The sequence below is a fragment of the Ochotona curzoniae genome, unplaced genomic scaffold (genome assembly GCF_017591425.1).
Source record: "Ochotona curzoniae isolate NIBS_2020 unplaced genomic scaffold, NIBS_Ocur_1.0 contig_2927, whole genome shotgun sequence".
NCBI classification, from domain to species: Eukaryota; Metazoa; Chordata; class Mammalia; order Lagomorpha; family Ochotonidae; genus Ochotona; species Ochotona curzoniae.
The window spans coordinates 3,081,443-3,107,379 of NW_024465654.1; the positions used below are offsets into that span (position 1 = coordinate 3,081,443).

The 25,937-nt window shown below is 59.5% G+C and overlaps 3 protein-coding genes across 4 annotated transcripts; all 3 read left to right on the forward strand.

The window, feature by feature from the left end:
* Nucleotides 1-2,728: 2,728 nt before the first annotated feature.
* On the forward strand, nt 2,729-5,950 carry GPR162 (G protein-coupled receptor 162). Its single transcript, XM_040979018.1, has 4 exons — nt 2,729-3,661; nt 4,267-4,456; nt 4,914-5,071; nt 5,245-5,950. Exons 1-4 carry the CDS (start codon nt 2,795-2,797, stop codon nt 5,803-5,805), a joined length of 1,776 nt encoding a protein of 591 aa, XP_040834952.1. The 5' UTR covers nt 2,729-2,794; the 3' UTR covers nt 5,806-5,950.
* Nucleotides 5,951-6,710: 760 nt separating this feature from the next.
* Nucleotides 6,711-18,570, forward strand: P3H3 (prolyl 3-hydroxylase 3). Its single transcript, XM_040979019.1, has 15 exons — nt 6,711-7,181; nt 7,806-7,958; nt 8,354-8,558; nt 8,654-8,785; nt 9,175-9,311; nt 9,830-9,919; nt 10,853-10,905; nt 11,003-11,070; nt 11,195-11,319; nt 15,965-16,066; nt 16,272-16,422; nt 16,552-16,669; nt 16,762-16,837; nt 17,943-18,083; nt 18,176-18,570. The coding sequence occupies exons 1-15, from the start codon at nt 6,711-6,713 to the stop codon at nt 18,350-18,352; spliced, it is 2,199 nt and encodes a 732-aa protein (XP_040834953.1). The 3' UTR covers nt 18,353-18,570.
* Nucleotides 18,571-19,808: 1,238 nt separating this feature from the next.
* GNB3 (G protein subunit beta 3) lies at nt 19,809-25,244 on the forward strand. Of its 2 annotated transcripts, none has more exons than XM_040979020.1 (10): nt 19,809-19,893; nt 20,104-20,190; nt 20,437-20,475; nt 21,482-21,588; nt 21,665-21,728; nt 21,851-22,013; nt 22,099-22,165; nt 22,262-22,463; nt 23,840-24,056; nt 24,720-25,244. In XM_040979020.1, the coding sequence occupies exons 2-10, from the start codon at nt 20,134-20,136 to the stop codon at nt 24,824-24,826; spliced, it is 1,023 nt and encodes a 340-aa protein (XP_040834954.1). In that variant the 5' UTR covers nt 19,809-19,893; nt 20,104-20,133; the 3' UTR covers nt 24,827-25,244. The 2 variants fall into 2 exon arrangements, with proteins under 2 accessions (XP_040834954.1, XP_040834956.1); XM_040979022.1 differs by having other exon boundaries at nt 22,099-22,162.
* Nucleotides 25,245-25,937: the final 693 nt, after the last annotated feature.

Consider the following 25,937-nt stretch of genomic DNA (forward strand, 5'->3'; position numbering starts at 1 on the left):
GAAAGAGAGAGACAGAGAGAGAGCGCGCACACAGGTGGATGGTTCTTGGATCAGGAACCTTCTGACCTTTGGAGTAGGTGCCAGAAGGGAGGTTGCCAACCTTGCCCTGAGGAAGGAAGGAGCAGAAGCTCTCATGGAGAAGGAAACATCCTCTGGAGGCCGCGGTGAACCTGAGGCTGGCACTGGTTAGCGACAGTCTCACGTGGGGGCCTAGGGGTTGTGCCAGCCTGGTGTTCCCAAGCGGTTGTGTGGCCCCCAGCGATGTATATGTGCCTGAGTGGAGGAGCTGTAATGGATGGGTGCCTCATGAGCGCCCACATTCTTTCGGGCTTCAAGCATACCCACCCCCCATTCCGCAAGCAGCCCCATCTAGCATGGCAAGCCCCTTGGGTCCCCAGGCGCCTCCAACACCTGCTCCCCTGAGCCAACACACGGATGCCCACAGTGACACACCATGATACACGCTTCCTCCTCGCCCGAAAAGCTAGCTCCCTGGTCCTCAACAACACCAGCTGCCTCCTTGGAGTTCGTGCACGCGTGCAAAGGACAGGGGATAGGTTGGGGGTAGGAGGCCAGCCACCTCACCAAGGAAGCCCGCTGCCTGCCCTCCCCCGCGCCCCCTCCCCGCTCCGCGCCTTCCTTGCCCTTCCCCCGCCAAGTCCAGTTTCCCCGCCCTACACTCGCCGCCCCCTCCCCCTTCCCTTCTCTATAGCTGCCCTTCTGTTCCCCGAACCCGGGATTGGGTCAGTGACCCCAGAAGAGGAGCCCTAGGAAGTCCGAGAGAGTCGGGGGTAGAGGGAGCCCCTTCGGAGACCTGGACTCCAGGGAGGAGCAAGGAGGCCCAGAGGGAGGGAGGAGGGAAGGGGGAGGAGGGAAGGGAGGGGAGGCGGCAGAGGAGGAGGTTGCGGGCGAGCCAGAGCTGACGGGCGGCGGGAGCCCGGGCTCCGCGCCGCGCCGCGCGGGGAGTGCGTCTCCGAGGCGGAGCGGGGCGCAGCCGGAGGTAAGACGACCCCTGCCCCGGGCCCGCGGGCGCCTCCCCTCTTCCCTCAGCGGCTGCTCTCCCCTTGGGCCGGCCCCTCCTCCTTAGCCACCTGCTGTTGCTGCCTCCAGAAGCCAGTGGGTGCCCGGAGGGAGGAGCTGCCTGACCTTACCCCCTGGCAAGAAGGGCGAGGGACCCCTGCCGACCTGGGCGCGCGCTCTCCGGGTCCTTCGCTGCCTCCCGATTTTGCCCGCTCTCCGTCCTTCACCTCCTTCTCCCTGCCCTTCAAAGCCTGCCAGCCTTCCTCACTCCCTCTGACTCCCCATCGCTTTCTTCCCGAGCCCACCAGCTGGGCTGGATGGAGCCGGGTGGGAAGGGGTCCAGGAATGTGGGGAGGGGAAGGGAAAAGAGGGGAGGGGGCCTGCTCCTGACCAATTCCCCCCACCTCCCTCTGGCTGGCCATTGCCATGGCAACTAGAATGTACTGGGTTTGGAGGGAAGACAGAGGTGGGGGTGGACCCGAGCACCTAGCCCAGGGTCCAAGGTTCTCCCACCAGGAGCTGAGCTGTCCACTGCTGCACCCCACTTGCCCCAAACCGTTTGTGCCTCTTGCTGCAGCCCCAGCTTTTCTCCAGGTTTCACGGGATCTCCTGCTCAGCCCCTGTCACTAAAACCAGCCCCTCCTCCCATCAGAGGTAGACTGAGCCTGAGCCCCTGGAAGGAACGCAGGGCTTGCTGGGGGCCAGCATCTCTCGGAGCGAGTGGCTTTTTCCCTTCAGTGCCCCCCCTCCCACCCTCCTGCGTGGTTTTGTGCCCTTCCCCCTCCCAGGCTTCCTCCCCGCCGGCGGGGGAGGGGGCTTCGGAGCTTTCCCTGCTATTTTCAGCTACTACCACTTTGCCCCTCTTTTCTGCTCCAACTCTGCCTGCTCTCCCAATTCCCCCTCTTTCCATTTCTGGATCTTTCTGATGTCAGCGGTTTCCCCGCCTTTGGGTTCTCCAGCCCCCACCCTTCGGGTCCGGCCTCCCTCTCCCATTTTGCTCAGACCCCTTGGTGATCATCCAGGACTGGGGGCACGGGCTGGAGCTCCCAGATGGTTGCATGGGGACGCGGAGGGAGGGGGTTGGCAGAGCACAGAGGGGGCGACTGCAATGCCGCATCCTGGTTTACTGTGAATCCTCCTGACAAAGGCCCAAGTCTCCCAGGGGTTCACTGAAGGGAGATTGGGTTTAATGCAGGGAGATAGATGACCTGGGTGACCCTGGTTGGGGCAGGCTCTGGGGGTGGGGACGGGAACAGGGGTGTGTGCCATGAGATCAGTCATTCTTACAGTTTTAGAGGAAGCACCTGGAGAGTAGCCTAGGTTCTACCCTTGTCCACGCCCTCTTGTATCTCCTCTTTGCCTTGCAGCTTGTGCAAGTGGCCCCAAACCCCTGGGGGCAGCCAGAAGATCCCAGACTTGGCCAACTGCCTGAGGAACAGGAGGGCTGGAAGTCCCAGCATGGAGACCAGAACCCCCAAGTGGGCCTTGTAGGCGGGACAGTGGCCAGCTTGCCTCTCCCACCTGTTCCAGGGACACCTGGGGAGGCACCTTCCCGGTAGATATGGAGGCTGGGGACTGCCTCTGTTAAGGCTGCCTCTGCATCCCTGCCCTCAGCCGGGTCAGCTGTGCCATGCTGGGGCCAGCCTGCCTCACCCCAGAGCCAGGACTATTGTGGGCATCATGGGGGTGTGCATGAGTGGGGCTCCTGGGTGAGCCCTAGCCCCCACCCCCAGGAGCTGGAGGCGTGTGGGGGGCGTGGGGGCTGAGGCTAAGGATGGCTCCGGGTGCCTTGGCGGCAGAGGAGGCCTCCCTGCGTTCCAACGCGCTGTCCTGGCTGGCCTGTGGGCTCCTGGCCCTGCTGGCCAACGCCTGGATCATCCTCAGCATCTCGGCCAAGCAGCAGAAGCACAAGCCGCTGGAGCTGCTGCTCTGCTTCCTGGCGGGCACACATATCCTCATGGCTGCCGTGCCCCTCACCACCTTCGCTGTGGTGCAGCTGCGGCGCCAGGCGTCCTCCGATTACGACTGGAACGAGAGCATCTGCAAGGTCTTCGTGTCTACCTACTACACGCTGGCCCTGGCCACCTGCTTCACCGTCGCCTCCCTCTCCTACCACCGCATGTGGATGGTGCGCTGGCCCGTCAACTATCGCCTCAGCAATGCCAAGAAGCAGGCACTGCACGCCGTCATGGGCATCTGGATGGTCAGCTTCATCCTCTCCACGCTGCCCTCCATTGGCTGGCACAACAATGGCGAGCGCTACTATGCTCGCGGCTGCCAGTTCATCGTCTCCAAGATCGGCCTGGGCTTCGGCGTCTGCTTCAGTCTCCTTCTCCTTGGAGGCATCGTCATGGGGCTGGTCTGCGTGGCCATCACCTTCTACCAGACGCTGTGGGCTCGGCCCCGGAGGGCTCGGTTAGCCCGGAGAGCTGGGAGCCGCAGCGGGGCCAGGGCGGGGGGGCCGGGAGGCTTGGGGGGCCGGGCTGCTTTTGAGGTGCCAGCCATCGTGGTGGAGGATGCCCGAGGGAAGCGACGGTCCTCACTGGATGGCTCTGAGTCTGCCAAGACATCCCTGCAGGTCACCAACTTGGTCAGCGCCATCGTCTTCCTCTACGACTCGTTAACAGGGGTGCCCATCTTGGTGAGAAGGGGCACCCCCACCCCGCCTGCCATCCCCTACTCTCTAGGCTCCAGCTCCTCCCACACTTCTGTCATCCCTCTTCCTCCGGGCACCCCATGTCCACCTCCATGTGTGATCCCCCCTCCACTTCTCCTGTCCATCTCCTCGCCTCCCGGCACCACCGGCTACTCTTTGCTTTCCAAGGCTTCCTAAGCCTCCAGCGCCCACATTTGTCAGCCAGCTGTTGAGCCTCATTCTCCATCCCCCAGCTCCCACTGGAGTCCACACGCTGAGAACTGCTGAGTGGAAACCTCATGCAGCTCACCCCACCACCCATCCAGTCCCTACCTTCTGTCCCTGGCTTGCTCCACTACCCTGAGTCCCTCTGGCCCTGGGGCTTGGCCTTCAGCCTTCTTCCCCATTTTCCTTTGAGTCCATCCCCTATGTTTCTGCCTCTGTCCCCAATGCAGGGCCAAGCATCCCTTTGTGACCTGCTGCCCACCAGGTGCCTGGTACGGGGTGCGGGGGGGGTGTACTGGGGCAGGGGATGCCCAAAGGGATCAGAAGAATCAGGTGGCCGCCTAGATTCTTGGCCCTGACTCACATTGCCCCCATGTTCCCGGCAGGTGGTAAGTTTCTTCTCACTCAAGTCAGACTCGGCCCCTCCGTGGATGGTGCTGGCGGTGCTGTGGTGTTCCATGGCGCAGACACTGCTGTTGCCGTCTTTCATCTGGTCCTGCGAACGCTACCGTGCCGACGTGCGCACCGTGTGGGAGCAGTGTGTGGCCATCATGTCTGAGGAGGACGGCGATGAGGGTCAGCCGAGGGCCTGGGCTTTTGCTTCCCTGGACACCTGCCTTCTCCCTTATCCATCCTGCCTCTGTAAGGATGGGCTGTCCTGGCGTGCCCCCTGCTGGACAAAGCCCTGCACGGTCCCTGGGCTCCCCTTTCTCTAACCAGGCTCCTGGCTTCTGCACCCCAGGGGTTCTGCCTAGAAGGCCACACCATCCAGCTCACCCTTCCTCCCCACCCCAACTGCATTAGCTGGACACTGTATAATTGAGCTGCGGCAAAGACTGATGTGGCAATAAGGGGAAGCTAAGCTTCCTGCCAGAGCCCTTCAGCCAAAGGGACCATTGAAGGGGGAGGGCAGGCAGTTACAGCGATAAGCATGTGTGGATGCTGGAAGCACCAGAGACTGGAGTCCAATGGGAAACAAAGGTTGTCCAAGGTCCCTCCTCCTTGTACCCACTCTGCTCCTGTTCTCCCCTAGATGGGGGCTGTGATGACTATGCTGATGGCCGCCTTTGCAAAGTTCGCTTCGAGGCTAATGGGGCCACAGGAGCAGGGGGCCGGGATCCCACCCAGGTGAAGCTGCTGCCTGGAAGACACATGCTCTTTCCCCCTCTCGAGAGAGTCCATTATTTACAGGTAGGGCCTGGGGATGGGCACTTCCTCCAGTTATCAGCCCCCAGGCGCTAGTGGTGCTGCAAATGTTTGGGAGCCCTCTAAGACATGGCCGGGAGAGAGATGAACATTTTGCAGAGTCACTGCCTCCACCTGTCCCTGGATCACCTCCTGGTGTTCCCTGCCCCTCCTCCTAGGTCCCTCTGTCTCGACGTCTGTCCCACGATGAAACCAACATCTTCTCCACTCCTCGGGCACCAGGCTCCTACCTTCACAAGTGGTCATCCTCCGATGACATCCGGGTCCTTCCAGCACAGAGCCGGGCCCTTGGAGGCCCTCCTGAGTACCTGGAACAGAGACACCGGCTGGAGAATGAGGAGGATGAGGACGAAGAAGAGGCTGAAGGTGGAGGGCTGGCCAGCCTTCGCCAGTTCTTGGAGAGTGGAGTTCTAGGGGGGCCTGGTGGGGGACCCCCGCGGGGACCTGGCTTCTTCCGGGAGGAGATCACCACATTTATTGACGAGACGCCTCTGCCTTCTCCAACAGCCTCTCCGGGCCCTTCTCCACGCAGGCCCCGGCCTCTGGGCCCCTCACCCCGCCGGCTGTCTCTGGGCTCTCCAGAGAGCCGGGAGGTGGGACTTCCGCTGGGGTTTGGTGGCGGCAGGCGCTGTTCCCTGACGGGAGGGGAGGGCACCATAAGGGTCTGGGGAGGCTCTTGGGGTCCGGGCAACCCTGTCTTCTCCCAGCTGACTCTGTGAGCCCACTTGGGCACTGCTGGGCTCAGTGGACGGGTCCTGGGTCGGTAACTCCTTGCAGTGGGCCCGGGTGTCCCCAAGCCAGACTCTGGGGAGCTGGGACTCGGAACCAGTGGGGCACAGTCAAGCCCTGCTCCAACTCCCATCCCAGCGACAGGATGCCCTGCTCTCCCTCCATCACCTCTAGAAAAATTATTAAAATCTGACGTGTTGCCATGGAGAGGCTGGTGTGCTGTATACTGGGGGGACACAGGATCTGGACAGAGGCCTGGGGCATGGAGTGGCTCATTTGTAGGCAAACCTTCACACACAGTGCAGGCATCCCTGGCCTGGGGGGGAAGGGAGAGGGGACACACTAGGATGTGGCCTTTAGGGCCTGAAGGGGCTTGGTCACAGTGCTGGAGGTGATGTTAGGCATCTCCATCCCCTATCCTCCCCCCCTTCCCCTTGCACCACATCCAGCTAGGAACCCACTTTCTGGCAATAAAGGTCTTGGACTGTGTGGGTACCTGTGGTCCAGGACCCCTGACCTCTGTGCAGCACCCCAAGGCTCTTTGTCCAGAGGCTGTGGGGGCGGATGCCTGGAGGAGGGGAGAGGATTCCCCCCCCCCCCCCCCCCCCCAGCTCCCGCCGCACCCTAGCCTCCATCCGGGTTCATCTGCTTTTCCCCTAACACCCCCGGAGAGTCCCACCCGGCCCTCCAGACTCCCTGACTTTTCTGTTGGCGTGGCCTTGATCCGGGGTAGGAGGGGGGCCCTCAGCCCTGCCCTTGCGCATTCCTTCTCTCCTCCGCTCCCTCCTCCTTCTCTCCATTCCACTCCCTTTCTTCCCTCCTCCTCCCCCCCCTCCGCTCCCTCCTTCTCCAGGCTCCACAGTTCCCCTCAGTAGCGGCCGGCCTCTCGGGCACCATGCTTCGGCTCCTGCGGTTGCTGCTCCTGCTGCTGCTGCCTCCCCCGGGGTCCCCCGAACCCCTCGGCCTGGCTCCGCTGTCCCCTGGGGGGCCCCCTCAGGCCCCGGACTTGCTCTACGCGGATGGGCTGCGCGCCTACACCGAAGGGGCTTGGGCGCAGGCCGTGGCACTGTTGCGAGAGGCGCTGCGGAGCCAGGCGGCGCTGGGCCGCGCGCGGCGGGACTGCGGCGCGAGCTGCGCGGCCGAGCCGGGCGCCGCGTTGCCCCCTGCGCCGGGGCCGGACGCTCCACAGGGCTCGTGGGAGCCACAGCTGCTCCGCGCCGCGCTCCGCCGAGCCGAATGCCTGACCCAGTGCGCGGCGCGGAGGCTGGGCCCGGGTGGCGCGGCGCGGCTCCGCGTGGGGAGCGCGCTGCGTGATGCTTTCCGCCGCCGGGAGCCCTACAACTACCTGCAGAGGGCCTACTACCAGGTGCGGGCGCCGCCCGGTCCGGCCCCTAGCTGCTTGCAGTCCTGGGAGAGGGCAGCGAGCCGGGCACCTAGGATGGGGGCTGCGGCCTTGGGGACGCGGTGGGCTACTGGCGGGAGCTCAAGAGGCAGTAGAGTGAGGACCCAGGGAGCGGCGTGCGCCCCGCTTCCTGGACCTGGCTGAGCCCCCTGGGGATGAGCCCAACAGGCCACGGGGCGACTGGGGAGGGGGTGAGTTTGGGCCTTGGCTTGGGGCCGGCAGGGAGCTGGGACAGTCCACCGAGGTCAGACTGCTGGAGGACACGCAGACAGGGCACGCTGCACGGAGAGCTGCTGCCTACGTGGCTTGGGAGGCAGGGCATTGGGCACACACCTCAGCTCAGGGTCCTAGAGACCTATGGATTTGAGTGGTTTCTGGGGTATCCCCTCTGCCCTTGCCCCACCCTTTTCCCTTAGATAACCAGGGATTTGAGTGTTCCAGGGTTATGGTGGGGCGATGCTGGGTGAAGGTGGCACCTTGGTAGATGGACTTGCTTTCCAGGTGGGGGGAGTGCACGTGCCAGGAAGGGTGTGGGGATCTGACACCCCCATCTCAAGGTTCCAGCTCCCCCTCCTTCACTCTCTCCAGTTGAAGAAGCTAGACCTGGCAGCTGCGGCTGCACACACCTTCTTTGTGGCCAACCCCACTCACCTGCAGATGCGAGAGGACATGGCCAAGTACAGAAGGATGTCTGCGATTCGGCCTCAAAGCTTCCGAGACCTGGAGACGCTCCCACACTGGGTGAGCCCCTAAGCACCACTCCTGGTGTCCTCAGGCCTCTTGTTGGATTTGGGGTGCACATCTGCAGGAAGCTGGATTCATACTAGGTGATATGATGGCAGCTGTGGGCATCCCGCATGGCTGCTGGACAGGCAGGCTTTGGCGAGCTGGGTTCTGGGCTTCAGTGACCTTGATGGGGGCAGGGCAGGGGCAGCAGCTCTGAGATTCGGTTTCCTTTCTAACTGGCCCCTGAGATCTGAAGTTCTAGCATTCTGATTCTGACACTTACCCTGTTCCCCCACTACCCCCACCGAGCCATGAGCCAAAGTCCATGTCTGATGTCCCCATTACTACCTGCCAGCCTTCTTCAGCACCCCTGACCCCAGGGTCTCACCACTCTTACCCCCACCCCCCAGTCTGCCTATGACAGCGGCCTGGAGCTCCTGGGACGTCAGGAGGCCGAGCTGGCCCTGCCCCAGCTCGAGGAAGCCCTGCAGGAGAGCCTGGCCCAGATGGAGAGCTGCCGGGCTGGCTGCCAGGGAGCTGAGGAGCAGCAGGAGGCTGAAGAAGAGGAAGAGGAAGGCTCTGGGGACCAGGGAGGTCTCTATGAGGCCATCGCAGGTCAGCGGGACTGGCAGTGTGGGCGTATACCTGGCAGGGCTAGGGGATTGGGGCTGGAGTGGGGGAGCCCATGGAAGTTTGTGTGCCCATTGCAGGACACTGGATCCGCGTCCTGCAGTGCCGGCAGCGCTGTGTAGGGGACACAGCCACGCGTCCTGGTCGCAGCTTCCCCCTCCCCGACTTCCTTCCCAGCCAGCTAAGGCGGCTGCATGAGGCCTATGCCCAGGGTCAGTGTGGAAAGGCGGAGGGTCCCGGATGGATGTCTGGGGTGGAGACAGGAGTGACAGCATCCCAAGCCCTGTGTCCCCCTCTCTGTCCGTTCTCTGGCTCTCTAGCTTCCCTCTCAGGCCCCATGGGGACTGACACTACAGGAGGACTCTAGCTTTCTCTCCTCTGGTCTACTGTGAAAAGCTGCCGTCTCTACTGCTTCCACCCTCCTCTTTGCTCTCTAACGCTGTCTGCTCAGGTACGGCTGCAGTAGCCACTGGGCGGGGAAGGCACACTCTTGGAGGAGGCAGGTGGTTGGCTGGCCACACACAGGTCATCTCCTCCCAACCAGCCTCTGGCTACCTGCCGGTTCTCACTGTCCGCCCGTTCCCCATCACTGCCTTTCCAGTGGGGAATCTGTCCCAGGCTGTGGAAAACGTCCTGAGTGTCCTGCTCTTCTACCCAGAGGATGAGGCTGCCAAGAAAGCTCTGTCCCAGTACCAGGCAGAGCTGGGAGAGCCAAGACCGGACCTGGGCCCCAGAGAGGTAACCCTGAAACAAATACAGCTAGGGCCGGAACCTGGACCTCTGACCCCGATCGTTCCGGCCTCCTACTCAAATGGTCCCCATCTCCAGCATCTGACTTCCTCCTTGACTCCCAGCCCCTCCCCCAACCCCGCCCACCAGACTGAACCCTAGGGTCTAGCCCCCGGCCCAGCTCCCTTCCTTTAGCCTCACATTTGCCAGTGCCCAACTCTTGCTGGTACATGCCCATATGCACTGGCTACCTCAGCACACTCACATTCACACAGCACACTCACCCCTGTGCAAGCACAGGGCATACCTGGTTCACAGTCACACCACAGACATTGCCCACACTTACTCACACACTCCATCCCTGTTGCACAAAGACACTTGATCTCAAGCCGCGCCGGGGGAGAAGGTGGAACAGGTGACATCGGAGACCAAGGCCACAGGGCAGTCCGGAGGGCTGGCCCTTGCCCTGCTGAGTCTTCACTCAGCTGCTCTGTCCCCTTGGGCCACGATCTGCCCCGGGCCTACAGGACATCCAGCGCTTCGTTCTGCGGTCTCTGGGTGAGAAGAGGCAGCTCTACTATGCCATGGAGCACCTGGGACGCAGCTTCAGGGACCCTGTGAGTCACCTGCTGGTGCCCAGCCCCTTGGCGCTTGGTGGGAGGGAGACGACGCCTGGCCGTGTGTGTGTGTGTGTGTGTGTGTGTGTGTGTGTGTGTGTGTGTGTGTGTGGTCAGCAGCACTGCTGGCAGTAAAGGCACATATCTTTCCACAGACCTGGGGGTCTTGAAAAAAATCTATCATCCAGTTTTTTCCTTTTTGTTTTTGCTTGAAAGTCAAAGCGAGAGGGAGGGAGGGAGAGATGAAGAGATCTTCCATCCGCTAGATCACTCCGTGCATGTTGGGGATGGCCTGAGCTGAACCAGTCGGAAGTTTCTTCCAGGTCTTCCGCATGGACGCAGGGGCCTAAGGACCTGAGCCATCCTCCACTGCTCTCCCAGGCGCATTAGCAGGGAGCTGGTTCAGAAGTGGAGCAGCTGGGATTTGAACCAGTGCTCATATGGGATGCCCATACCACAGGCAAAAGCTTAAGTACTCCGCCACAGTGCTGGCTTCTGCTGGTGCAGTGCTGTTTGTTTCAGTCTCCCGCAATGTCCCAGGCTTTGTCCTCTCCTTCCCTTCTGAAGATTTAGTTATTTATATTGGAAAGGCAGATTCACAGAGAAGAGAGTAAGATCTTCCATCTATCGGTTCACTCCCAATATGGCCTTAGTGGCCAGAACTGAGCCGAGCCCATCCAAAGCCAGGAGCCAGCAGCTTCTTCCATGTCTCCCATGCGAGTGTAAGATCCCAAGGCTTTGGGCCATCCTTGACTGCTTTCCCAGGCTACAAGCAGGGTGCTGGAAGTGGAGCAGCCAGGACATGAACTGGTACCCATATGAGATGCCAGCGCTTGGAGGTGGAGGATTAGCCAGTTGAGCCATGGCCCGTCAGCTGCTAGCTCAGATCTGACCTGGCCTTGTGGCTGATGACTTTTTTCTTTGCTTCCGTAGGATGCCTGGACCCCAGAGGCTTTCATCCCTGAAGCCCTACGAGCCAAGATGAAGTAAGCTGGGGCCCCACAGTGGGAGGTGCATGGCCCGAGCTGGGAGCCTGGGTGCAGGCTGGCCGTGCAGCCACTGAGCATGTCTGTCACTCCTGAGAGAGGATAACGAGAAGAGGACCTGGGACCGTGAGCCCCCGCAGCCGAAGCCCGTGACCTACTGGAAGGGTAAGTTCCTGGGAGGGAAGAGGCAGAGCCTGGAGTGGGGTTGTGGCAGTCTGGCAAGGGCGGCTGGGGGGCTGCCGTCCACGATCCTCCAGCACCCACTCTGGCATCTCCCCGACCCCCACAGATGTCCTCCTCCTGGAGGGGGTGACCCTGACGCAGGACGCCAGGCAGCTGAATGGCTCGGAGCGGGCCGTGCTGGATGGGCTGCTCACGCCGGCGGAGTGCGGGGTGCTGCTACAGCTGGCCAAGGTGGGCAGAGCTGTCAGCAGGGTCAGTGGGATGGGCAGGGGCCCTCCACCACGCCCGCAGTCTCCACTGGGGGAGGACTGCAGGTGGACGCTGCCTCCCAGCTGTGCATAAGTGCCTCTGCTCTTAGTTCAGTAATTTACCATTTTGTATTTATTCAAGAGACCCAGAGAGATCGGCCCTCCTCTGGTTTCCCCCCACCACACCCACCCACTCACCCAAATGCCCACAGCAGCTGGGTTTGGGCTGGGCTGTTGCCAAGAGTCAGGAGCTCAGGACTCCCTTCCCCAAGGTACCAGCTGCTGCCTCGCAGGCTCCTGGAGCCAGGAGCCATGTGGGAATAGAACGCAGGCCCTGTGCCAGGAGACTCAGGCCAGTGTCTCAGCCCCCAGGCCAAAGAGCTGCACCTCGCCCCTTAAGTTAGCAGACATGGGGTCGGCGTGCTGGATGAGGGCATTTTGTTAGAAACGGAGAAAGTAAAAGCCAGACGCGGCGCCAGGGACGCACCTGCAAACAAGGCTCCTCAGGCAGCGGCAGGTTTGTTGCTGGTATGAGCCGCGACTCTGCAGATATGTGGGCTGCTTTCTGCCCAAATGGCTATAACATCCACAGCTGAGCTGCTCTTCAGCCAGGAACTTTTTCCAGGTCTCCGTGTGGGTGCAGGTGCCCAAGCACTTGGACCATCTTCTGCTGATTTCCCAGACACATAGCAGGGGGCTGGGTCAGAAGTGAAGCAGCCGAGCCTTGAACTGCTGCCTAGATTGGATGTTGATATCGCAGGTGGTAACTTTAACTGCTATGCTGTTGTGCTAGCCTCAAGCTTGTGATTACAAAGAATTGAAAGTATGGGGCCCAGCACAGTAGTCTAGTGGCTAAAGTCCTCACCTTGCGTGTACTGGGATCCCATATGGTCGCAGATTCTAATCCTGGCAGCCCCACTTCCCATCCAACTCCAAAAGCAGTCGAGGACGGCCCAAAGCCTTGGGAACCTACACTCACGTGGGAGACCCAGAAGAGGCTCTTGGCTCCTGGCTTCGGATCAGCTCAGCTCTGGCTGTTGCTGCCACTTGGGGAATGAATCAACGGATGGAAGATCTTTCTCTCTGTCTCTCCTCTCTGTATGCTGACTTTCCAATAAAAATAAATAAATCTTTAAAAAAGAAAAAAAAAGCATGTTAGAGGCCAGAATGGTGGCACAACTGGCTAATTCTCTGCTGGCAAGTGCCAGTATCACATATGGTTGCTGGTTCTAATCCCAGCTGTTCTACATTCCATCCAACTCCCTGTTTGTGGCCTGGGGAACCAGTGGAGGACAGCTCAGGGCCTTGGGACCCTGCATGAGCTTGGGAAACCTGGAAGAAGCATCTGGTTCCAGGCTCTGGATGGGCCCAGCTCTGGTCCTTGCAAAGAAAAAATAAATAAATAAACCCTTAAAGAAAGATGGGGCCAGCCAAAGCCAGGAGTCTACAGCTCCCTCTGGATCTCCCACTTGGGTATGGGGGTCCGAGGACTCAGGCATTTTCTGCTGCCTTCCCAGGTGAATTGGCAGGACGCTGGATTGGAAATGGAGCAGCTGGAGCTTGAACCACTGACATAGGTTGCCTACCTTGTAGGCAGGGATTTACCGTGCTATGCCATATTGGCCCTTAAGCCCAGTCTTCAAGAGGCAAACATGACCAAGAGGGCAGAAAGGCAGAATCAGGGCAAGAATAACAAGGAACATTCTGGCAAGTGCAGGGAGCACAGGTGTTAAGGCCCTGGGCCAGCTCCAACAGGTGTTACCTACGTGACCTCACCTCTTTTTTTTTTTTTTTGTATTGCAAAGTCAGCTATACAGAGAGGAGGAGAGACAAAGAGGAACATCTTCCTCCCAAGCAACCTCAATGGTCAAAGCTGAGCCGATCCAAAGCCAGGAGCTTGGAGCTTCATCTGGGTCTCCCATGTGGGTGCAGGGTCCCAAGGCTTTAGGCTGTCCTTGACTGCTTTCCCAGGCCACAAGCAGGGAGCTGGCCTCCAACAGGGACCCATGTGGGATGCTATACCCCAGCACGAACCCTTCCCTTGCATTACTTGTAACTTGGTCGGCAGGGTGCCTGATTCCTCCATCTGTAGTGGATGAGGTGGCTGTTTTCCCGTAAGGAAAACCAAGCTTCTGGAAGGAAGGGTGTTCCAGGGGAGGCCACTGTGTAATCAGGCAGCGTGCTGCGGACGGAAAGGCCTGACAGAACGCTGGAGACTGGCCGCTCCATCTGTTTTGAGCTCTCTGGGTAACATCAATTTTTAAAGGAAAAAAACAATAGCGAGTTTAAAGTGTGAGTTTATTTTCCTCCGTAGAGATGTTGACATTCGTGGTTGGTTTGTTCATAATACAGTGAGGGCTTGCTGCAGCCCACCGAGAGTGAGCCCTGCAGGATGAGCAGCCCTGGAAGGACCCCAGGGCAAGGCCGGGTCACTTTGGGGACTCACAGTCCCTCTAGTGGCGGTGTGTAGAATGCAAGAGGAGAGAAAGGAGCACTGCGGAGGGATTGAGGCGTGTGTCTGCCCAGAGAGCCTCGCTTCCAGGGATTGTACCCAAGGAACCATGTGTACAATATCAAAGAGAGAAATTAAGGATGAAGTTTACACGGAAGATGGCAAAAGGATGGAGTCACAGGGCCCCCCAGGCACCAAGCTCTCTTCTGTTCTGATTCTATTCATTCTGACGCAGGGCTTTGGCACTTGCTGTTCCACTGCCTGGAACATTTGCTCTCAGTCAGGTGGTTCTTTTACATGATCGGCATCCAGCCTGCCTGGCTGGGAGTCCCAGCTGCACTGCTGACCCCAGCTTCCTGCTGATGCACACCCCAGGGGGCAGCACATGATGGCTGGAGTCACTGGGTCCCCGCTGCCCACATGGGTGGCAGGTGCATCCTGGGCCATCCCCAGCGGCTGTAGCCAGTTAGGGAGCGGACTGTTGTGGGAGCTGGCTCTCTCTCTCCGCCTTTCCAATAAATAAAAGTAATTAGCTTGTAAAACTCTCATGATAGAAGAGTTTTTTCCCCTAAGATTTTGTTGTTGTTGTTGGAAAGTCAGATATACAGAGAGACAGAGAGGAAGATCCTCTGCAGCTGTTGACTCCCCAAGTGGCCACAGTGGCTGGAGCTGCGCCGATCCAAGGCCAAGAGCCAGGAGCTTCCTGTCTAAGAGGAAATGTTCCCGCACAGGTGCGGGGTCCCAAGGCCTTAGGCCATCCTCTGCTGCCTTCCCAGGCCACAGGCAGGGAGGCAGATCAGAAGTAGAACAGCTGGGACATGAACTGGCACCTGTATGGGATCCCAGTGGGAGCAAGGTGAGGATTTAGACACTAGGCTATCACACTGGGCCCAAGAGACGGTCTCTTATTCTCATTGTGTTCCCACAGCCTAGGAGAGTGGCATATAGCTATTGCACAATACAAGTGTGTTAAATGAATAAGAATACAGAAGTTGGGCCCGATGCGGTAGCCTAGTGACTAAAGTCCTCACCTTGTACGCACTGGGATCCCATATGGGTGCCAGTTCTAATCCCAGCAGCCCTGCTTTCCATCCACCTCCCTGCTTGTAGCCTGGGAAAGCAGTGAAGGACAGCTCAAAGCCTTGGGACTTTGTACCCACGTGGGAGACCCAGAAGAGGCTTCTGGCTCCTGGTTTTGGATCAGCTCAGCACCGGCCGTTGCGACCATTGGAGAGTGAATCATGGGACGGAAGATCTTGCTCTCTGTATATCTGACTTTGAAATCAATATAAATTAAAAAAAAATACAAAAGTTGGAAATGGCATTATGGCATATCAGGTTAAGCCACCATCTGCAGTGTTGGCGCTGCAAATGAGCTCTGGTTTGAGTCCTGGCTGCCCCACTCTAGTTAGCTCCCTGCTGAATACACCTGGGGAGACAGCAGAGGATGTCCCAAGTTCTTTGGTCCCTGCACTCACATGGGGAGCCCCAAAGGAGCGCCTGGCTCCTGGCTTCAGCCTGGGCCTAGCTCTGGCCATTGTGGCCATTTAGGAAGTGAATCAGTGGATGGAAGATCTGTGTGTGTGTGTGTGTGTGTGTGTGTGTGTGTGTGTGTAAAACTCTTCCTTTCAAATATATAAAAAAATAAATCACTGGGAGAAAAGGGAATAGGAAGATTGATGGGGAGCTGGCGGCCTGTTGGAGATGAGATCTGAGTGTGTCTGGGTCCTGGTACCTAAAAGAAGACTCCAAAAGTAGACAGAAGACCCTGTGTCTTGTGAATGATGCCGACAGGGAGACCTGCTGCTGATGAGGACACAGGGGACCCGCCGGTGATTAGGGTGGGCTGCGGGGACCAGGACCAAGGGGCACGTGGGGACCTGGAGCCTGCGGGTTCTCTGAGGCGCAGGTGCTGCCTCCCCACCATAGGCCAGCGGCCTGCAGGAGCTGGGCCTGACTCTGGGACTTCCTGCTAAGCGCCTGTCTCTAGAACGGTTCCTGAAATCTCGGCCCATGGATGATCAACCCTTCCTGCCTCGGTTACCAGCCCTGTCCCCTCTCCCCCAGCAGTCCTGCCCTGTCGATTCCAGGCCTGGGGGCAGTGGGAGGGCAGAAGGGAGCCTTGTGTATATGTGTGGGGGGGGGGGATCCCACAGTACAGCCCTTCCCTGTTTAGGATGCGGCTGGGGCCGGAGCCAGGTCTGGCTATGGAGGTCGACGCTCACCGCACACACCCCATGAGCGTTTTGAGGGGCTCACGGTGCTCAAGGCTGCACAGGTGAGAGGAGACGCCCTTGCCCTGGCTCGCAATGGAGAAAGGGGGCTCTTCTGTCGCCAGGGAGCTGCTAAGCAGGAAGGGGCCGTTTCAGCTGATGGACAGGGCTGGTTGCTGAGACGACGGGGCGGGCGGGCGCAGGAGCTGGGACCACCTTTCCCTGGCCTCCCTCCATTGCTGCCCCTCCTTTGATGCCCCTCCCCTGCAGCTGGCCCGCGCGGGGACTGTGGACAGCCAGGGCCCCAAGCTGCTCCTGGAGGTGAGCGAGCGCGTGCGCACCCTGACGCAGGCTTACTTTTCTCCCGAGCGGCCCCTGCATCTCTCCTTCACGCACCTGGTATGTCGGAGCGCCATCGAAGGTAACGACCCCACCTGGAGCTCCCCAAGCCCACGGGAGTCTCGGTCTACACCCGCAGAGACCGAGCTCCCCTGCCTCCGGGAGGGTCGCGTGGGGCAGACGAACCGCAGCGCAAGCCCTTGCCTCCTAGGCGAGCAGGAACAGCGCATGGATCTGAGTCACCCAGTACACGCAGACAACTGCTTCCTGGACCCCGATACCGGGGAGTGCTGGCGGGAGCCCCCCGCCTACACCTTTCGAGACTACAGGTGGGTGGGTGGCCTGGGTGACGGTGGTGGGACACAGAGGTCGGCTCGCTGCAGGCAGGGGTTCACGCCTCACACCCTCTCTCCCTCTGCAGTGGCGTGCTGTACCTCAACGATGATTTCCAGGGGGGTGACCTGTTCTTTACGGAGCCCAACGCCCTCACTGTCACGGTACGGTACGCAGTGGAGGATGGGCGGGCCACCGACAGGACCCAGCTGTGGAGTCAGGATTCAAAATAGAAGATGCCCAGAGGCAAATGCAGGGAAATGGCAGGGCACCTCTCCGCTCTTCTTCCAGCCCCTGCCTGCAGCCGCTGCCTGGCCTCTTAAGGAGGATGGGGAACACAGCCTGCCAGGGTCCCTCCCAAGCACCCTGGCGTGTCCTTTCCTGCCACCCAGGCTATGTTCTGTTTCTTAGGCCACCGAGGGGTAGGGTGGAGGTCATTGTAGATCCTTCCCCGGAAAGAAGATTGTATATGGATGGGGTCCAGTTCTAATCCCAGCAGCCCCGCTTCCCACCCAACTCCCTGCTCGTGGCCTGGAAAAGCAGTCAAGGATGGCCCAAAGCCTTGGGATCCTGCACCCGTGTGGGAGACATGGAAGAGGCTTCTGACTCCTGGCTTCGGATTTGCTCAGCTTTGACTGTTAAGGCCACTTGGGGAGTGAATCAACGGACAGAGGATCTTCATCTGTCTCTCCTGTCCATATATCTGCCTTTCCAATAAAAATAAAATAAATCTTTAAATCTACTGGTTCACTCCCCAAGTGGCCAGAGCTGAACTGATCCAGAGCCAGAAGCTTCTTTTGGGTCTCCCACACGGGTGTAGGGTCCCAAGGTCCTGGGCCATGCTCCATTGTTTTCCTAGGCCATAAGCAAGAAGCTGGAAGGAAAGTGGAGTAGCCAGTATACGAACCAACCCCCATATGCGATACTGGCACATACAAGGCAAAATCTTTAGCCACTAGGCTACTGCACAAGGCGCAGGAAGTGACTGCTCAGCCTCCCCTCCCCCTGTCCTCCCTACTCCTTCCATTCTGGCCCATTTGCAATTCAGACTTTCCTTGGTCCCAAATGCTGGGATGAAGGGGCTGGGCAGGAAAAATCGGGCGCCAGAAGCAGGAGGGCCACAGGAGACCCTCGAGGGAGGCCCCCGCTCCACTGGCCCAGCCCCTTGCCCAAGCCAGTCCCTGGACCAAGGTGGGCAGGTGAGCAGGCCCTTGTCCCCTTCCTGCTCTGGGGTGAGGCTCAAGCCAAGCTGAGCTTGCTGTTCTGCAGGCTCGGGTGCGTCCTCGCTGCGGCCGCCTTGTGGCTTTCAGCTCTGGAGGTGAGAATCCCCACGGCGTGTGGGCCGTGACACGGGGCCGGCGCTGTGCCCTCGCCCTGTGGCACACATGGGCACCAGAGCACAGGGAGCAGGTATGGAGCAGGTACTGGGGCCAGGAGAGCCCGGGGGTCGATGCAGGAAGGGAGTGGGCACACTCTCCTCTCTACCCATCCCCATCATGCAGGAATGGACAGAAGCCAAAGAGCTACTGCAGGAGCCAGAGGAGGAGGAAGACGAGGAAGACGAGGGGGAGGAGGAAGAAACGCCCAGCAGAGATGCTTCCCCAGAACCCCCAAGCCGCAGGCTTCAGCGAGTCCAAGACAAGACCGGGAAGCTGCCTCGGGTGCGGGAGGAGCTGTGAGTGGCTGGGCCAGCTCCTGGGGACACGGCCCGTGACTGGTGCAAGGCAAGCTTGGCATCAGCAGCTGTGAGAAGCTGCCATGGGACTTAATACGGGAACAGTGGGCTCTCTGTGGCCATGCTCCACCATCGTGGCAACCCAGGAGGGTTGACCAGCCCTGGACTCAGGATGCTGTGTAAGGAGCAGGCTAGACTCGGCAGGCACTGCTGCCTGGGGGCAGACAGAGCGACACGCCTGTGCCTCACTGAAGGGAAACGGCCGAGGCAGGAGGCGGAGGGCAGGACACTGCTCCCCACAACCTGTGCAATTAAGAACTTGAGGCTCCATCAGCCAAAGTCGGGTCAGTGACTGTGCAGGCTGCAGAGGGGGTGGCTGTGGCTGGCCTGGGAGGAGGCAGGTGTCCTGGGGACCTCCCAGAGGCGAGCCCTGCTAGAGCCTGTAATTTGTCAGGGAAATCTGTGCACCTGCTTCTCTCATGCAAATGGACCCCAAGCCCCTGACAGCTGCTCCTTGGGCCGGCAACTCTAAGTCTTGTTTTCGGTCTCTGAACTCACCTTGGACTTAGACTGCCTAAGGCGGGGGGTAAGGACACCCCCACTCAGCCTGTGTAATAAAGAATTTGAGGTTCCATTGACCAAGGCCGGCTGGTGTCTGTGCAGGCTGCAGTAGGAATGGCTGTGGTTGGCTTGTCCTCGCCGCCCCCTGGCCCTCCAGCAGTGTCGTGGGAGCAAGGAGTGGGCAAGGAGTGGGCCTGGCCCCGGTCTGGGAGCTGCCTCCCTCGGTAGCCTTTTCTCTGCCCACAGAAGCGGCAGGCTTAGCCTGGGTCTCCCCACCACCACCATCTACTTAGTCCAGACCCAGGGGCAGCTGGCGCAGGATTATCCAGCTCAGTCGCTTCTAATCTCAGCTCCTGCCTGCGCTCTCCCATGCTCACAGCCATCCTCCCTGACCCCCCACTTGAAATCATGGGGGTGACAGTGGGGCCACCCAACACCTTGGGTCCCGACTCCTGGTTGCTAAGTGAGCCCTGGCCAGCCAGGGCAGCACCCCCCGTGGGGGACACAGGCCTGCTCCTGTTCCTTTCCGTCCCTTCCTGAACTCCAATCCTTAATCCTCACAGCTTTACTCTAATCCCGCGGGGCCTGATGCTCTTATGTCTGCCTGCAGAGACAGGACCAGGAGAGCACCCCCTGCACCCCGCCCTCCGGGGGCCCCTTCTGAGGGACTGCTCCCCACTCCTGCCCTGCCACACTCCTGCCCCACCCCTGCTCTAGGCTGGGCCCAAGTCTGATGGCCACACCCCTCCCGCCCCGGCCTGGCCCCCACCCTGGCAGCTGATTTCATTTGCCTGACCGACAACCCTTCCCTTCCCTGTCAGTGTCCCCCCTCCCCGTCCCCCCCGCCCGCCTCAAGCAGGGCCAGGCCAGGCCAGCTCCTCTGGCAGCAGAGCTGGGGCAGATGAGAAGCAGCCGCAGCTGAGGGAGTGAGGAGGCACCTGGGAGCGGAGCTGGAAACCTGGGAGGCGGCCAGCCAGAGTCCAAGTAAGAGGGAGCTGGCAGGGCTCAGCTCCCTGGGGCTGAGGGTTGCAGCCCGGGCAGGGCTGGGGCTGGATGCACGGGGCTGCCACATGGAAGGCCTGGCTGCCGAGCCAGTGCGGGTAACCCCACTATCCCCTCACTTCTTAGGGGGGGCACCTAACCCCTAGGAAGCTGGTGGGGACTCCCCAACACCTGTGCTCATGTTCCTGGCAGGAGCTGGAGTGACCCCTCGACCTGGCAGCCATGGGGGAGATGGAACAGCTGAGACAGGAAGCAGAGCAGCTCAAGAAGCAGATTGCTGTAACCCAGAGCCCGCCCTGCCATGGGGACCCAGAACCGCACCTGCAGCAGGAGGGAGAGGAGCCTGGCAGGGGGGATGGGGGAGTAGCAGGGGGCTGGCTTAGAAGCAAACGTCAATCGCCTGAGACTCCCCCAAACCCCAGAACCTCAGTCTCTGATCTGGGGGAGACCCGTGCCCCCCAGTTACCTGCACCCTTCTCCCCACCCCGTTTCTGTCCCCTCCCCTGACATCTTCTCTTCCCACAGGATGCTAGGAAAGCCTGTGCTGACATTACCTTGGCAGAGGTGAGACCCCTGTGCCCCTCCGCCCCTCCCAGGGTGAAACATGAGGGGAGAGAAGGGAGGGGGAGCTTCCTGACCAGCCAGCTTAGCACCTGAGCTCTGGTACAGCGTGTCCTGGGAGCCAGGGCTGCCACTAATTAATTCATTCAATGAACGCCACCAACTGGGAGCGGCTCTGGGCCAGATGCAGAGGTAGAGGCTTCAGATGAGTTCTGTCCCCACTCAGCCTCACGGCTGTGAGCACCCACATTTCCTGTGTAGCTCACGGGGCCCTTGTGATCCTGTGGCTGGGCACCTCAGCTCTGGTGTGCACCTTGCTTCATGCTGGCAGTGGGCGATGGTCCTGACTCAGATCACTAGCCTGCTTTTTTTTTTTCTTGACACTATACAAGATGACCATGCTTTTTAGGTCAAGGGCATGGGAGATGGCGGTCAGTATGTTACCCAGGAGAATCAACACCCCAGGGCTAAGGTGCTCAAGTTCAGAATGTCATTGAGCTTTTATGGCGGCTCTGGGGACATGTTAGACCCAGAGAAGTTAAGCGGTTTATCCCATAAGTCAGAGCCATTAACGTCAGGTGTAGGCTGTTGAGTCTTGGTGGGGGCTGTGAGGGCTAGCCTTCGTGCAGGAGCTGAAGAGTTCAAGGTTTATCGACTGCGAATTTCAGGAAGGGCAGTGGTGTGTTAGAGGGGTGACCTGGGTATCCAGCAAAGGAGTTGGCCTGTTGTTAGAGGCTGTGCCGCTCTCCCTTCCTCCTGGGTTGGGGTTCAGCTGCCTCACCCTGGCAGTCTGAAGCTGATTGTGCAGGCTTACGTTTGGGTAGACACTTGTGTTGAACACTTAGTGACAAACCATGCCTCTGTCCCACACATTCACCTGAGCCACGCCAGGGCAGGGATGGGGTGGGACAGCGGGGCTGTCCTGGGGCTAGATGGGGAGTAGGAACTCCCATGGTCCCCCCACTGACTGTGCCAGATACCCTGATACCTGAGACTCCTTTCTCTGCAGCTCGTGTCTGGCCTGGAGGTGGTGGGACGAGTCCAGATGCGGACACGACGCACACTGAGGGGCCACCTGGCAAAGATCTATGCCATGCACTGGGCCACGGACTCCAAGTGAGGCTCCAGCAGGGCCCAGGGGATGAGGGTGGCAGAGGGAGGGACTGGCATGACCTAGGGTGCCTCTCCCCAGGCTGCTGGTAAGTGCCTCGCAGGACGGGAAGCTGATCGTGTGGGATACTTACACCACCAACAAGGTATGGGCCTGCTTCCACCCGCTCCCAACAGCAAGTCATCCTCTTGCTTCCCGCTCCCCACCCCACCCACACACACACCAGCAGCTCAGGCCTCGCCTCCTCCCAAACTCTCCACCCTGCAGGTGCACGCCATCCCGCTGCGCTCCTCCTGGGTCATGACCTGTGCCTATGCCCCGTCAGGGAACTTCGTGGCCTGTGGAGGGCTGGACAACATGTGCTCCATCTATAGTCTCAAATCCCGGGAGGGCAATGTCAAGGTCAGCCGTGAGCTCTCTGCTCACACAGGTGAGTGACAGGCCCCTCTTCCTGCGTTGGCTGGCTCAGCAGCTGGGGCGCCTGGCCTCTGACAGCCCCCGCCTCCCCCACCCAGGTTATCTCTCCTGCTGCCGCTTCTTGGATGACAACAACATCGTGACCAGCTCAGGGGACACCACGTGGTAAGTAAGGCCTGCATGCCATCCTGGGGGCTGGGCTCGAGAGGCCCTGGCTGCTCTCCTCCCAGCCCTGTGACGCTCCCTCCCTCCCTCCCGCAGTGCCTTGTGGGATATAGAGACCGGGCAACAGAAGACTGTATTTGTGGGCCACACGGGAGACTGTATGAGTCTGGCAGTGTCTCCCGACTTCAAACTCTTCATTTCGGGGGCCTGCGACGCCAGCGCCAAGCTCTGGGACGTGCGGGAGGGGACCTGCCGCCAGACTTTCACTGGTCATGAGTCCGACATCAATGCCATTTGCGTGAGCGCCCCTTCCTGCTCCAGAGTGGCTGCCGCCGCCTGGCACACACACTCAATCCCACCCACCCCCATCTCTCCTGGCCCTTGCAACTTTTCCCATGGGAATGATTTCACATTAGATTTTGCCTTACATCATGGCTAGCAGAATACCCCTGCCCCCAGCGCCCAGATTCATTGGGAACATTGTGACAGCTTTGAGTGTTCTGTGTGGAGGGAGACACACCCCCCCAGATGTAGATATACTTTGTTACATTGTTTCTGGGTTGTTGGACAGTGGGTTCAGATACCTTGCCTCTTTATAAAAAAATGTTTTTAGAGAGAGAGATTTGTTTGTTTTTATTTGAAAAGCAGAATTTGCAGAAAGAGGAGAGATAGAGGTCTTTCATCTGCTGGTTCACTTCCCAAGTGGCTGCAATGACCAGAGCTGAGCAGATCCGAAGCCAGGAGCCAGGAGCTTCCTTCTGTCCTCCCACACTGGTACAGGGTCCCAAGGCTTTGAGCCATCCTCTGCTTCCCAGGCCATAAGCTAGATGGGAAGTGAAACAGCCAGGACACGAACTGGTGCCCACATGGGATGCCAGTGCCACAAGGTGGAAGATTAGCTATCTATGCCACTATACTTGCCTTGTCCCTGAACATTTTTAAAGAGTACAAACCAATTTTCTGTCTTTCCCCTGCTAGAGTTTATCTATATCTTCATGATGATGGGACTAAGGTTGTGCATTTGTACTTGGCTGTGTTGACCAACACTGGGATCCTGCCCGCTTGTGTGGGGTTTGGAACTGCCTGCACCCTTCTGACTTTGTTCTCTGGAGCAAGCCCTGCCTGGGGCTCTGGCCCATGCTTGGCTGTGGTGCTGTAAGAAGGAGTACATGCTAGGTGCACAGAGGCCCTGGGCATGCAGCTGGCAGGCCACAAAGGCACTGATTGGGCATGGAGGATGTCTGACAGAGTGCCTTGATTTGCTCCTGGGCTCCGCCACTCCTGATGCGGGCTTTTCTTGCTGATGTGTGCCCCCGGAGACGACAGGTGATGGCACAGGCCTTGGGTCCCTGCCGCTCATGCGGGACAGCTGTACATGGTTCCAGGCTCCTGGCTTTGGCTTGGTTTGGCTCTGCCCCAGCAGCTGCAGGTATGTGAAGGTGGGGAGCCAGCAAGTGGAAGATCTGTCTCTATGTCTAGGCCTCTCAAAGACATTTTCGGCAGGGAGTCACCGTGCTGGGGGCTGCCCCAGGCCAAGCTTGGGACAGGCAGGAAACTTGGGGCAGGCTGAGAGAAGCCGCCTGCCTGGAATCAATAGATGGGACCCAGAGGGAAGGCAGAAGCACAGGGAGCCCCAGGTCAGAGTCCTAACTCCTCCGTCCTCTGTCCCCTCAGTTCTTCCCCAACGGAGAAGCCATCTGCACTGGCTCGGATGACGCCTCCTGTCGCCTGTTTGACCTGCGGGCTGACCAGGAGCTGACCTCCTACTCGCACGAGAGCATCATCTGTGGCATTACGTCCGTCGCCTTCTCCCTCAGCGGCCGCCTGCTCTTTGCTGGCTACGACGACTTCAACTGCAATGTTTGGGACTCCATGAAGTGTGAGCGTGTGGGTAAGGAGCAGCCACGTGGACACTCCCAGCTCCTGCACTGTTTGCTATTCCCCAGTTTGCTGAACAGCTCTATTCCTGGGGACCCAGTACCCTTGGTTCCCACCATGGGTACCCCCAGTTACCCTTCTCTGCTACCCAGTGCCCTGGTGACTCTCTACTGGTCATTTCCCTTCTGAGTTCCTGGCGCTTCACAGGTGCTCAGTGAAGGAAAGTGCAGTCCCGGGGAGCAGAATCAAGGGGCTCTGAGGAGACCCGAGGATCTGACCCCCAACCCAGGGATTGAGCTGGAACTAGCCCAGGCTGCAGCTGAATCTGAGCACGGTGAGAGAGGCCAGGCCTGGCAGAGTTGCCCTGCACAAGTCAGGTGCTCACTGTCGGAGGGTCCTTGAGCCAGCCACTTCTCTATGGGCTGCACTTCTTCTGGAACCAGGGGACCCAGAAGCAAAGCTTACCTTCCCTATCACCCAAGTTCTTGACAAGAAACAGACCTCAACAGCAAGCCTTTCCTCCTGGGCGAATCCTCCTTCAGTCTCCCTCAGGGTGCTTAGGACTAGCCTGCCCAACCCTGGCTTCCCAAGCACCAGCTCCTGCACCCACACAAGCATGCATGCCGCTTTCCTGGGTCTGCATGGGAACTGGCCGACCCCTCCCTCTCTCCCTCAGGCATCCTCTCTGGCCACGACAACAGGGTCAGCTGCCTGGGAGTCACAGCCGACGGGATGGCTGTGGCCACTGGCTCCTGGGACAGCTTCCTCAAAATCTGGAACTGACGAGGCTGCAGGCGGAAGGCCATGAAGACACTCCCCACGCCAGCCCTCCCACACCTAACCTCTTTCCGGTTTCCTCTTCTCGCCCAGGTGCCACTAAGCTGTCCCCTTAGAGGGTGGGGTGTGGGGGATGTGGGGAGTTGTGCCTTTGGGAGGCAGCATCAGGGACACGGGGCAAACAGTTGCCCATCTCCTCCTACGGCCCCTCTCCCCATAGTCCTCACGGCCTCTCCTTTAGCCAGCAAAGAAAACTGACCCCTGCCCAGCCCCTTGCAGGCCCAGTGTCAGACCCCAGGCCCCAGGGTTTCTTCCCCAGAGCCACTCTCTTTGTCCAGCTCTGGGTGAACCAGGGCACTTTGCCCCATGACTGGGGCCCCAGCACCCCCAGGCTCCTGGCTCCTTTTTCTGCCATTTCTCCCTCTCTTGAAGCCCCTGCAATAAAGTGTAGCCGCCTGGTACACCTGGCACACTTGCCTTCCTCTTTCTCCACTCCCGGCCCCTTCTGTTCTAGAGACCTAGGTGCCATCTAAGGGCAATAATGTGCTACAAGTGTTATGAAAAAAGCCAGGTGCTAGACAGAAAGAAGGTGACAACCAGATACCAGGTCACCAGAGATGGGGACAGAGGACCGTGTTCCTGTGGGCTGTGTATATGCACATAATTATGCTGCCAAGTCGGTTTTTAAAAGGCCCCAGATGCCAGGCTGAAGTGGCTAGACGCGGCCTGGGGGCAGTGGGAAACGTAGCAGTGTGGGTTGATGAAATGGAGAAGAAAGCGACACGAGGGAAACAAGGGGGCAGGTGGCAAGTGGAAGCATGAGAGGACAGGAAGGGGCTACAGACCCTCCAGGTCCTGGTGACTGTCGGGATGTGGAAAGGGAAGGCATTGTGGATAAAGCGAAGCCACTGCGTTAATGTCAGCATCATACATGGGTACCCGTTCATACCCTGCTCTCCGCTGCTGCCCCAGCTCCCCATTCATGGACTGAGAGAGGCAGTGGGAGATGGATGAAGTGCTTAGGTCCTTGACACGCACTCAGGAGAGGTGCTCCTCCTGGAGAGCAGAAGGAAGAACAGAAGAAAAATGTAACTTTTCAAAACATGATTTAAAATCA